This window comes from Somniosus microcephalus, chromosome 12 (assembly GCF_052327205.1).
Source record: "Somniosus microcephalus isolate GS21.2 chromosome 12, FLI_Smic_1.0, whole genome shotgun sequence".
NCBI classification, from domain to species: domain Eukaryota; kingdom Metazoa; phylum Chordata; class Chondrichthyes; order Squaliformes; family Somniosidae; genus Somniosus; species Somniosus microcephalus.
This window is the reverse complement of record NC_140998.1, coordinates 121,866,519-121,878,851: the sequence shown is the minus strand read 5'-3', so window position 1 is coordinate 121,878,851 and position 12,333 is coordinate 121,866,519. Positions and strand designations below refer to the sequence as shown.

The following is a 12,333-nucleotide window of genomic DNA, read 5'->3' as shown; positions in this document are numbered from 1 at the left end:
ACTGCAGATTTACGTAGACTTTTTGCATTGCACACATATATTTCACATAAAATGTGTAATAATGATCATGCATTACAGGAAGGACTCATTGTAAGGCCTACCTTTCATGAACTCTGCCTTTCTCATCACCCAGAGTAACAGTGACAGTCCGATTTTTATTCAAGTCAAATGATTTGCCGTAGTAATGGTAATCAGGGGTCACCCAGCCAATCCACACAAAAGATGGATCTTGTCCTGCAAATATCCTCACCGCGTAATAATACTGCAGAGCAAAGAGACAGGAGGAGCACAATTTAGCAAAGTCATTGTAAGAATCGTTTTATTATGTGGAAACATGTGTGAGCAGTATTTTTGAGATGTGTCACAAATGCTACAATCTACTGATGTAATTTCAGTGACTGGAGACTATGCATCATTTTAGTTTTAACCTTTCAGAGTTATAGCTACCTTATCAACCAGAAGATTATACTCGATGGCAAAACATTTGATTTTTTTTTAATGGTATAAAAACACAATTCTAGCTGTTATGCATACATATAAACAAAATGGCATTGCCCTCCTATTATTTCCTCGTTTTTGGATCTCCAGTTGCTGCCACCTGTTATCACATTTTAATACAGTGAAGTCTGAATGTTAGCTGAGGCTGGGACTCACCATATATATCAATGACTTGGAAGAAGGAATAGAGAGTTGTATATCCAAGTTTGCAGATGACACCAAGTTAGGAGGCACAGTAAGTTGTGTAGGTGGGAGCAGGAAGTTAAAAAGGGACACTGACAGATTAAGTGTGTGGGTAAAATGGCGGCAAATGGAGTTCAATGTGGGGAAGTGTGAAGTCATCCATTTTGGATCCAAGAAAGACAAATTGGAGTATTTTCTTAATGTCGAGAGACTAGGAACTGTGGAGGAGCAAAGGCATTTGGGTGTCCAGGTACACATCACTAAAAGCATTGCACAGTACACAAATTAATCAAAAAGGCTAATGGAATGTTGGCCTTTATCTCAAGGGGACTGGAATACAAAGAGGAGGAAGTTGTGCCACAGTTGTATGGAGCGCCTTGGTCAGACCCCATCTGGAGAACTGCATTCAGTCTGGGTACCACATCTCAGGAAGGATATATTGGTCTTGGAAGGGGTGCAGTGCAGATTCACCAGAATAATAAAGGGCTTAAAGAGGTAAATTTTGAGGACAGGTTGTATAAACTTGGCTTGTATTTCCTTGAGTATAGAAGGTTGTGGGGTGATTTAATCAAGGAGTTTAAAATGTCAAAATAATTCAAAAGGGTAGATACAGAGAAACTATTTCCTCTGGCGGGGGAATCCAGAACAAGGTGGAACAATCTTAAAATTAGCGCAAGGCCTTTCAGGAGTGAAATCAAGAGACACGTTTTCACACAAAGGGTAGTGGAAATGCTCAAGACTGAGATCAATAGATTTTGTTAGTTTAGGGCATCAAGGGATATGGATCAATGGCGGGTAAGTGGAGTTGAAGTGGAGATCAGTCATGATCTGATTGAATGGCGGAACAGGCTCGAGGAGATGAATGGTCTACTCCTGTTCCTATGTTCCTGTACCTGGTACTCAGGAGTCCAAGGCTTAGAAATTGAATCATGCCCAAATGGGGGTGTTATTCTGGTGCAGCACACGCTGTATGCGCCTAATGAGGTCGGTGGCAGGACCATGGGAATTGGTTAGCCTGCCTCATTGGTTTATTACCAGTGGACTACAGGCGCCAGTCATATCTCCAGAGGCAGCTCGTTGGTCCTAAGGGGCACCAATATCGACCTGCTTGAACGCTGGCTAAGCAGAGTTGGTGCAGGGGGGGGCAATCTGGAGGGGCAAGCGGTGGCTGGCAGCAGCCCATGAATTTATTGTGGAGCCAACATCTGTTTCAGGCAAGAGCACTGGACACTATGCAGAATCCTTTATATGGCAGGAGTGCACTTCTGGCGCAGCATGCGTGTTTGCACGTCAGCTGCCTTATTGGATGCTCAGGTGTCCGTTTGTGGCATCATCGAATCGCTAGACTCAAGTTTTGTCTGAAGATCAATTAAACTGTCTCAAGAAAGCACAGGCAGAATACATTCAATGAGTCCACTGAAATCTGAATATCAACTGAGATTGGACTCAAATCTGTTCCATGTACTCAGGATTCAAGTCTCTTTCTTGGGCTTCATCAAACCGTAAAAATACACTTTCTTGAAATTAAGAAGTGGACTTTCTTTGTATTTTCACATGTAGATGTGTTACATGCCATTCTCAAGTACTCAGTAAATGCTAATTGCATGATTTCTTAAGATTCTATTATCATACATAACTTAAGACAGAAACAGCTGACTTTTTGTTGCTTTTCACGTTACCATTGTAGATTTTTTAACAGCCTCTCGGTCATCTCTACCTCCAGGTAAATCACGAGTCAGTTTTGCACCCCTAAGAGCAAAAAAAGTTTTGTCAATAGATTTTGTAATTTTAATGGAGCCAGAGATTATTCAAAGAAATTCAATCCAGAAATTCGCTCCCTAATTAAGAGCGAAAGGTACAAGGGTCTTATTGTAAACAAATTGTTAACAAAATTTTAGATGAATCACAAGACGAGGATTAAAAATATTCATTTTCAACAAAAAAAGGTGAGTTTTAATTTATCCAAAAATGCAGAATATTGCGGCTGTTAATTTTGTTTAAAAGAAACGCACATTGATTTTGCACCCCATGCACTTGTTTTTTCATTTCTAAAATACACAGGGCTTTGAAATTACAAACACTTATTTCCATAAAATTCCTTTGTTTGCTATTTTAATGGAGGCAGTAACTCATTTAAAATAAGGCGACACTTTATTCGACGATCAATTGTTCATTTGATGAAGGAACCTGTGTGTGATTGAATACTAGCACAATTAGATTAGTTGGTTCAAATAAATTTATCATAAGCAATATTGAATGTCTGTGACTGTCAGCTTGACTCAGATGACAGTATTTTACTTCTGAGTCAGAAAGTTGTGGGCATAAGCCCCACTACAGGCTTAAGCACGACATTTAGGCTGGCACATCTGTGCAGTACCGAGGGAGATTTGCATTGTTGAAGGCTCTGGGCGTGAGATTCAACTTTGGCGCGGGTAGACATGGGCAGTAGCGGATCTGCCACCCATTATACCCCCCGCCCAATTTTCTTTTCCACTGACTTAAACCGAGGCACTATCTGTCAGCTCATGTGGATTTAAATCTCATGGGACTGCTTGAAGAAGAACAGGGAGGTCTCCTGGGGTCCTGGTCAACATTTCTCCTTCAACCAACACTGCCAAAGAAACAGATAATCTGGTCGTTCAGTCATTTGTTGTTCGGCAATCTTGCTGTGTGCAAAATTGGCTGCTGCATTTGCCTACACAAGAAACTTATAAAATTCTAACAGGACTAGACAGACTAGATGCAGGAAGGATGTTCCCGATGGCGGGGGAGTCCAGAACCAGGGGTCACAGTCTAAGGATAAGGGGTAAGCCATTTAGGACTGAGATGGAGGAGGAATTTCTTCACCCAGAGAGTGGTGAACCTGTGGAATTCTCTACCACAGAAGGCAGTTGAGGCCAACTTATTAAATATATTCAAGAAGGAGTTAGATATATTTCTTAAGGCTAAAGTGATCAAGGGATATGGGGAGAAAGCAGGGACAGGGTACTGAATTTGGATGATCAGCCATGATCTTATGAATGGCGGAACAGACTCGAGGGGCCGAATGGCCTGCTCCTGCTCCTATCTTCTATGTTTCTAAAAGCAATCCACTGGGACATCCAGAGGATTTGATATAAATGCAAGTATTTTTCTTTTACAAGATGAGCTCCCATTAAAAGTCTGGGGTTAATTCCTATATCACAACTATTTGTGCATACATATATATTGGAAAGTCTACTTGTTCATCTAACAAGACAATACAATCAAACAACCGAGGTAAACTGACCTTAGTTTAGTCTTTCCTAACAACGTTTCCGCATTGTGAAGTCCATCATCATGAGCCATATGTGAAATGCCATCATGTTTATATGTTGAATGGAACTCAACAGGCATACTCAAACGGTAGTATGTCATTTCAGTAATGCAGTTCTGAGTGCCAAAGGTTTTATGGGTGACTTTTAAACAGGGTGGGCTGTCTACAGTCCCATCAATCCTGGTTACCTATAAATTGGATTCTAATTTTAGTTATGCATGTACAGTTTCTGTATCACAAAGATGCCACATAAAAGTTTTATTAGTATTTATATAAACAAGTGATGAATGTGTCAAATTATATGACTAAATTGACAATTAAAAAGTGATGGCTACAATATTAATAGCGAATGCTATCTTCAACGCGGATTAGATTTAATTTACTCTTTGTGCAGTGCACTGAGAGTTTGATTTGCTTTTGCTTCACAATTACCAATGATAACATCAGAAATTGGTAATCGGGTCACCATGGATGATATTTACAGGAAGGTGGGGAGTGCGCAGAGCAGGCCGAAAATCCCTGCAAGGCTGGGGATGCGGCGCTCATGCTGAATTTAATGGCAGAACCTCATTATCATTTTTTTCTTCTATTTCCTGCCCGGCAACCGGCCAAATTGACAGCCTGACCGGCGGCCGGGTGGGAAAACCAACGGCAGGAGGCTGCAGCCGAGGACCCTTGGGTAGGTCCCCGGCAATCAGGACGGGGGGACGTCGGTGTTTGGAGCTTGGGTGGGGGCTGGAGCGGGGAGATGAGAGGCCATTGCGGAGGTGGGGGGAGGGGCAAGGTCAGCGATTGGGGCTTGGTGGGTGGGATCTGCCATGATTACACTGTGCGAGCCCGATTTAAATATGTTAATGAAGTGTCCCGGTTCTTCACGGCAGGACACTCGGAGGCCAAGAAAACCCGTCACTGTACAATGGGCGTGTACGCAGCGGTTGGGAGTCACGTTGGCCATTTAAACATTTTTAAACCACCCCCTCTGACCCGCTCATGCCCATAATTGGGGCGTTAATATCGAGGACCTAGTGTCAGGTCAATAATGCTATAGGTAAGGGGTTGCAAGTTAGCTGCTTCTTTGTCTAAATAGATCATTTTGTTTTAATAACCTACATCCATAATAATGACAATTAACCATATTATTAGAATAGTGTAAAGCTGCAGATTGATATTTTTAAAGTCCATAATATTTCTTTATAGCATTTTCAATTACTGGACTACCAATTGCTGTGCAGTTGGAAAAAATCCTAACAATTTAATGTTATTTTCATCTAGTCTTTTGACTTAAGTTAAAAATAATATAAAATATTTGAAAAGGCACATAACCTAGAAATTGGGTATAGCCCAGCTTGAGGCATTAGAACTGGCGCTGCGCAAAGTTTATAGCCAGATGAAACTTATCGCCGCCTGGCGCGATATTGGGTTGCATCGCCCCTAAAGGTGATTGAGGCGCGAATTCAGGTGTTACACGGGACTCCTAAGGCACTAAACTTCCGGCGCAATCCAATATCGGAGCGGACGGGCTCAGCGCAGGTGCTCTCAATTACCGATGACCACGAGACTTCCAGGCGCCGGCTAGCTCTTAAAGGGGTGGGTCAGTCAGCTTCAGCATCCACACTCTGCACCTTGCAGGCCTCAGAATCGGCGCAGGCCCTTCTCTGGCGATAAAAACTTGGACCAGATGGAGAAGGTGAGACAGAGAGCAGAGCGCTTCATCAATGATGCTCTGGAGCAATTGGTGGCCGCAATGGAGCGCCGGCGAGATGTTCTCTACCCAGACAATGGCAGGAGGCCGAATCATAAGGACTACCGACGAGCTTGGAGGGATGTATGCCAGAGGGTCAACTCCAGCAGCATGGCGACCAGGAGCCCTGTCCAATGCAAAAAGAAATTCAACGACCTCACTCGGGTCGTGAGGGTGGGTGTTGTTCCTGCAAACTTCTGCATCCCTTCATTTGCACCTGACTTTATGGCTGCAGGGTGGCCTGTGCCCCATTGGCCATCTGCCAGCAAGCACCCATGGCCCTTTCTGGGCACAAACATGCACATTTGACTCAGGGCGTCATGTAAGGGCTCTTGCACCATGGGGGGCATGGGATGATCACTCAGGGCATCAGGTAACATAACTTCCCCTCCTTTCCCTGCAGTCCATGCTGGCGAGGATTGGCAAAGACCAGCTTCGCACCGGTGGAGGACCTCCACAAGTGGTCACTCTCACGGATCTCGAGGAGAGAGTCCACCAGATTCTTGGAGGACGTCTGAATGGTCCTGTAACCACTGCAGCTACCGACCCCATTGTCGACAGCGATGGTAAGGTTCTCACCTCTTACAACTGTCTCCTTCTACTTGTTCCCCCCGCCAGCATGCTTTCTCACTGTGGACCCATGTCATAGCCTTGCCGCAATCTGGCATCCCTTGCTGCGAACCTGTCCTTTTGCTAAAGCCACTCTTCCACCTCCCTGCTTTCAGATGCTGCATCACCAGCTCGGGAGCCGGGCTCTCAAGCTGCCAGTGCCAGTGCCTCCGAAGGCTCAATGAGAAAATTACTGTCCAACAGAAGGTCAGCAACTCTCTCCAGCAACAATCAGGATGGCCAGCCGAAATGGCTGCAGCTTTTATACTTGTACTGTCCCCTTTAAATAGCGCCCCCCGAGTCCAAGAAGGGCCTGGGAACGTTCCATCCAACTGTCACTAATAGCGCCAGGCGGAAAGGTTGCGGGCGCCACTGAATATCCGGTCCGGGGCGCAAAAATGGCGTTGCACACTGAAATGACGTCATGATCTGCCTGCGCCCGCGGGCACGCGCAAAGAGTTAGCGCCAGCGCTAAAATCATACTCAATATGGGAGGTGGCGCTATATTCACAGCGCCCGCCCGAAAATTGGGTAACGCCCCAATTCTCGGGCTCTTTAGGCGCTAATCGCTGGCGCTACCAACCGAATTTCTAGGCCATAATGTCTAATAGAATTGTAAGCAAATGCACCAAAAATGTCATAATATGTTCCCAACAAGGTTTCAAACTGCTAAAATTTCAGAAATTAAAAATGTATTACAAAGGTGAAATGCAACAAACACACCTCCAATATTTGATCTCTTCTGATGGTTAAACCTATAATAATGCATTTACTTCTCAAGGCACTGTTCAGCAATTTTACACTGCTGCTGTCACAGAGATGCTGTGTGATCAGGACCACTGCTTTATAGTGAGTGAATAAGTCAAATTCAGTTAATATCACATGGGATTCTGAAAGTTTTATTCTAATTATGTGGATGGATTGTGCATTTCCATATATTTATATTTAGCTCCATTGGTTTATGCTGACCAATAGACTTCCTTACACAAGATTATGGGATTTGCCTGGTGTTCAGATGGATTTTGGGATTGTATTCTGTAATTCCAGCCTTCTGTGAAAACCACACGTCAGTGGCATGAATGCATGATATCTTCAATGTGGGTGTGCAGACTTTAATCAAAATTTGGATCTTACCTCAATATGGTTGTGATCTTTTGGTACGGAGACAAACTGAGGTAGGCGTTTACTGAACCACATGGCTACATCACGGTTCATGTTCACTGAAAAAGGCTCAAAACCCTCTTGTAAACCACACATTGTATAGTACTTGAAAGTGGTTGCATCCTTTCCAAAATTCAAGCGACCTATCTGAGACAGGCCCAGGCAACAAATTGGGATTAAACCTAGAGAAAGGTGAGGGGGGAAAATAAATGTTATTTATTCTATATTGATTTAAGATATTTCTAAAATTAAGTACTTATGATAACATAAGTATCAGAGTTAAGGTTGTCATGACAAAACTGTACAATGACATATTAGGATATACATAGATTATCCATAAGTATGGCAACTGATTTGTTTTTAATTCTGTGATGATAATTGTTAAGTATGATAATCCTAATTGATTATCATGAAAGATTCCAGCTTCAACTATCAATTTTGTTGACAACAGAAACATCCAGGCTATCTCCCCCATATTACTTAGGGTGAGAAGGCGAGTGAGTCATGTCAAGTCCAGCTAAAAAAAAATCTGGATTTCCTGGTTTGGTTAATTTCCTTACCATTGTTGTGTGGAAGATACCCAAGGAAACAAACTTTCCCTTTTCTGGTCAGTTTTAGTTCCCATTTATGGGGTGAAATTTAATGCAAAATAAAACAGTCAGGTACTGTGTATGCTGCAAGTACAAATTGGAGGCATATATTCGCCATGGGTGTTACGTAAACTTCTGGTTGCATAATGGTAACATCTAGACCCTAGCTGCACCACACAGGAGCAACAAAGCTATTTCACAATCTCACAGGAATAAGTTGTTAACTAGGGTTTTTCATGCTTCAGAAAAGTACCTCAGAGAGGACCTTATATAGGTATAGGTAAACCGATCGCCGCGTTTTTGCCGACGTTTAGGCTGCTGCCATTTTGATGTGAAATAGGTAGCCTAGGCACCTTCTGTGAACAGGCAGGGGCCTTATTATCCTATGCAAATCTGGGTCCTATGACGTCAATCAGACCCCAGTGCAATTTTAAAGCATACTCCACCCATTATTACTTGACATGGAGCAGTCTAACTGGAGGCCCTTAAAGGGAGCCACTAAAATAACTTTAAAACTGCTTTTTGGGCTCCTGCTAGCCCCAGAAGAATCAACTCCCCCCCACCCCTCCATGTCTGACCATTGCAGCCCTTCCTCGGGATCGCCTACCCACCTCTTTAACCTACCTGGACCAGTTGGGTTCTGCAGAGGGGTCACCGGATTTCCCAACCTCTCCGATCACCGAGCTGCTCAGGGTGCGTAAGCAGGTCACTGATGGAATTCAAATGAGGCCAGACCGTCAAAATGGTTTTGGCCTCCAACCGCTTCCACTGTGCAGGTGGCAGGCTCACTGCCTCAGCCTCCCACCGGATGGGAGCAGGATGGGACACATCAAAATCGACCCCCATAGTTACTGTCATAGGGAAGCGGTATGCTTAGTATTCTGGAAGATGAGATGAAATGGGCAGTAGGGCCTTCTTCTGAACTATTTTATGAATATTGCTCCCTTTATTGATGTGAGGCATATTTTAGCTATTGCAACAACAATCTCACATTTGTACCTTCAAAGTCCCTTTTTGCAGTTACAGCATCTGATTTTATTAAATCTGTATCATGCAGCCATAAAATATTACAGTGCAACAGTCAGCAATTAGGAACACAGGAACAGGAGTAGGCCATTGAGCCCCTCGAGCCTGTTCTGCCGTTCAGTGAGATCATGGCTGATCTGCCACCAAACTCCGTATACCCGCCTTTGGCCCATATCCCTTAATACCTTTAGTTAACAAAAAGCTATCAATCTCAGATTTAAAATTAACAACTGATCTAGCATCAGTTGCCGCTTGTGGAAGAGAGATCAAGACTTCTACCACTCTTTGTGTGTAGAAGTGTTTCCTAATTTCACTCCTGAACGGTCTAGCTCTAATTTTTAGACTATGCCCCCTAGTCCTAGAATCACCAACCAGCGGAAATAGTTTCTCTCTATCTACCCTAGCTGTTCCCCTTAATATCTTGAAAACTTCGATCAGATCACACCTTAGCCTTGTAAATTCTAGGGAATACAACCCTAATTTGTGTAATCTCTCCTCGTAACTTAACCCTTGGAGTCCGGGTATCATTCTGGTAAATCTATGCTGCACTCCCTCCAAGACCAATACATCCTTCCTAAGGTGCAGTGCCCAGAGCTGCTCGCATTACTCTGGGTGTGGTCTAACCAGAGTTTTGAACAGCTGCAGCATAACTTCTACCCCTTGTATTCTAGTCCTCTAGATATAAAAGCCAGCATTCCATTAGCCTTTTTAACATTAGGCTTACCAATTTTTTGGTAAGATTATCAAAAATCCAATACACATGTCTAATTAAAATTGTCACTGTTAAAATAAAACAATAAACATTAACCTACCATCTTCTGTATCAAAATCTGTAAAAGCGAGTTCTGAGCCTTTATTAGTGATGAGCAGTTCTCCATTCAGAGTAAATATCATTGATTTATCATTCATATCAATCATGCAGCCAACCACATCACCAGGCTGCCAGGTGTGACCAAAGTAAGTAGCACCTTGGTGCCAAAACTGAGCCTGGAAAAAGAGTAGATCCCATTTCATTTTTAGTATATTACATATATATTACTAGGAGTTCTCAACAACCAACACAAAACTGTGCTGCTGATCTACAATATTTCCAGTGAACGTATACTAAATTGTGACAAAAATGAATACAAATGATACCCGAAAACTTCATTTAATGTTACTCAACGTGACAATTAATTTATATTGAAAATAACGGAATTTCATGATATTTCTGGATGGGAAAGAACCTTTTCCAGAGTCTAACCAATAGATTTTTCATGCAACAAAAACAGTCATTCCATAGGGATTCCTGGCATCTAAATGTTGTCATTGTATTTTGTAAATTCTATGATGTACAGTCATTAAAAAGTAGACTGGAAATTAAATCAGTACTGCACAAACATTTTACCAAATCAATTTCTAAATGACCATAATAATGGCTAAACAGGTCTTTGTAATAAAACTCAGTGACCAATTCATTCCATCATTTTACTAATGTTTAGGGGAGTGGGAAAATGTTGCCCCATTTTCTGCCAACATTTCTGGTAGCTGGTGGAAAAACCCAGCTATTTTTGGGAAAACAGATGCAAATAGGGTGATAACAATATCATACAGCCCATGTTCCATTATTTCCACCTCATTTGAGCTCTTTCAAATTCACGCCCATTTTATATTGCATCCACAGTTGCTAAGTGCCATGGAAAAGGGAAATAATGTTTATAGGATTTAATGTTAACAGGTACAGTTAAAAACTTATTTCTCAGTCATTTTTCTTGTGCTCTTTTTGTTTCTTTGCTGTTGCCAAGTACTTTGCCATTGTCTTTGTACCAAATGCTGAGGTAATTTCTTTCCCCTTCCCCTCCCCTTTTCAGACAGCCAGGGTGCTTTTTCTATTGGAATTTCCCTTCTATCTTTATTTCTTGAAAGAAGAAAAGCAATGGAGGGAGTCCAAGTTAAAGAGGCTGCAAAGCAGGCACATGACACCCACCTGCTGGTACCCACAGGCACAGGTGCTCCTACCTGCATATGACAAAGAAGCAGTCCCTGCAGAGGCGTGGCTTTCAAAAGGAACCTGCCACAGAGTTAAGTCACATGCTGCCAGTTGACTTACAGCCCATTTTCATCACAGGCATTCCTCTGCCAGAGGTTGCTCAGGTCACAACTGCCCTGAACCTCTATGCCACAGGCCACTCCACTCTGCCACTGAAGGTATCATTAACATTTGCCAATCATGATGTGGAGATGCCGGTGTTGGACTGGGGTGGACTTTTGTAGGAAGTCACACAACACCAGGTTATAGTCCAACAGCTTTATTTGAAATCACAAGCTTTCGGAGCGCTGCTCCTTCGTCAGGTGAAGTGAAGAGATGTATATAGGCACAGCATATATAGTCAGAGAACACTGCCAGATGATTACAGGTAATCTTTCTAACTGCCCTTTATCACATGAAGGGCAGTTAGAAAGATTACCTGTAATCATCTGGCAGTGTTTTCTGACTATATATGCTGTGCCTATATGCATCTCTTCACTTCACCTGACGAAGGAGCAGCGCTCCGAAAGCTTGTGATTTCAAATAAAGCTGTTGGACTATAACCTGGTGTTGTGTGACTTCCTACATTTGCCAATCAGATGTGCATGGATGCATCAAGCACGTCATGCATGAATTGTTCTCGAGAGCTAGCAATTTCATCAGCTTCCTCATTGACAACTGGTGCAACCTGGCAGGGCATTACAATTTTACAGAGTGACAGGATTTTCCAAGATCCAAAGAATCATTTATTGCACCTATATGACTCTTGCTCAATTCCTACACCTATTTCATTGAGTGGCCATGCCAGGGGTGCCGAAGTTGGCACCGACTGCCCTGTCTACCTCCTTCCAATACCCATTAGCAGCTCTCATTGCAGGCCTGTGTTGCTCTGTTCCAGACAGTGCCTCCTTCCTCTGCCTAATTCCCTACAGATACATGAATGGATCTGGGGACTCTCTGCCCTCTTGCAGACCTCACAGACATCATTTGTTAGGAAACCTTTCAGCTCTTCTGTAAATCTATTTTGGTGACTGTCTTCCCTTTTAAGTTGTAGAGTGACTTTAAATCCTGCAGCAGTAGCAGGCTAATTCGGGCCACTTCACTTCACATCAGGCGGGCACCTATTGCACACCACTGTACTTCAACTCAAGATTTTGCCTGAGCGGAAATTCTAGATTTTAATGTCTAAAGCTTTGAATTGGCAACTGAAAATTTACTCCTG

General features: G+C 42.9%; 1 protein-coding gene across 8 annotated transcripts in view; it reads right to left on the bottom strand.

The window, feature by feature from the left end:
- LOC147109494 (ryanodine receptor 3-like) overlaps positions 1 to 12,333 on the bottom strand; it is a 506,629-nt gene that overhangs the window by 286,201 nt on the left and 208,095 nt on the right. For all 8 annotated transcript variants that reach the window (XM_086003490.1, XM_086003491.1, XM_086003492.1 and 5 more), the window contains 5 exons: positions 9,916 to 10,090; positions 7,461 to 7,669; positions 3,950 to 4,164; positions 2,361 to 2,430; positions 102 to 262 (listed from right to left, as the gene is read on the bottom strand). In XM_086003490.1, the coding sequence (XP_085859616.1) occupies positions 102 to 262; positions 2,361 to 2,430; positions 3,950 to 4,164; positions 7,461 to 7,669; positions 9,916 to 10,090 (830 nt within the window). The remainder of the gene's footprint in view (positions 1 to 101; positions 263 to 2,360; positions 2,431 to 3,949; positions 4,165 to 7,460; positions 7,670 to 9,915; positions 10,091 to 12,333) is intronic.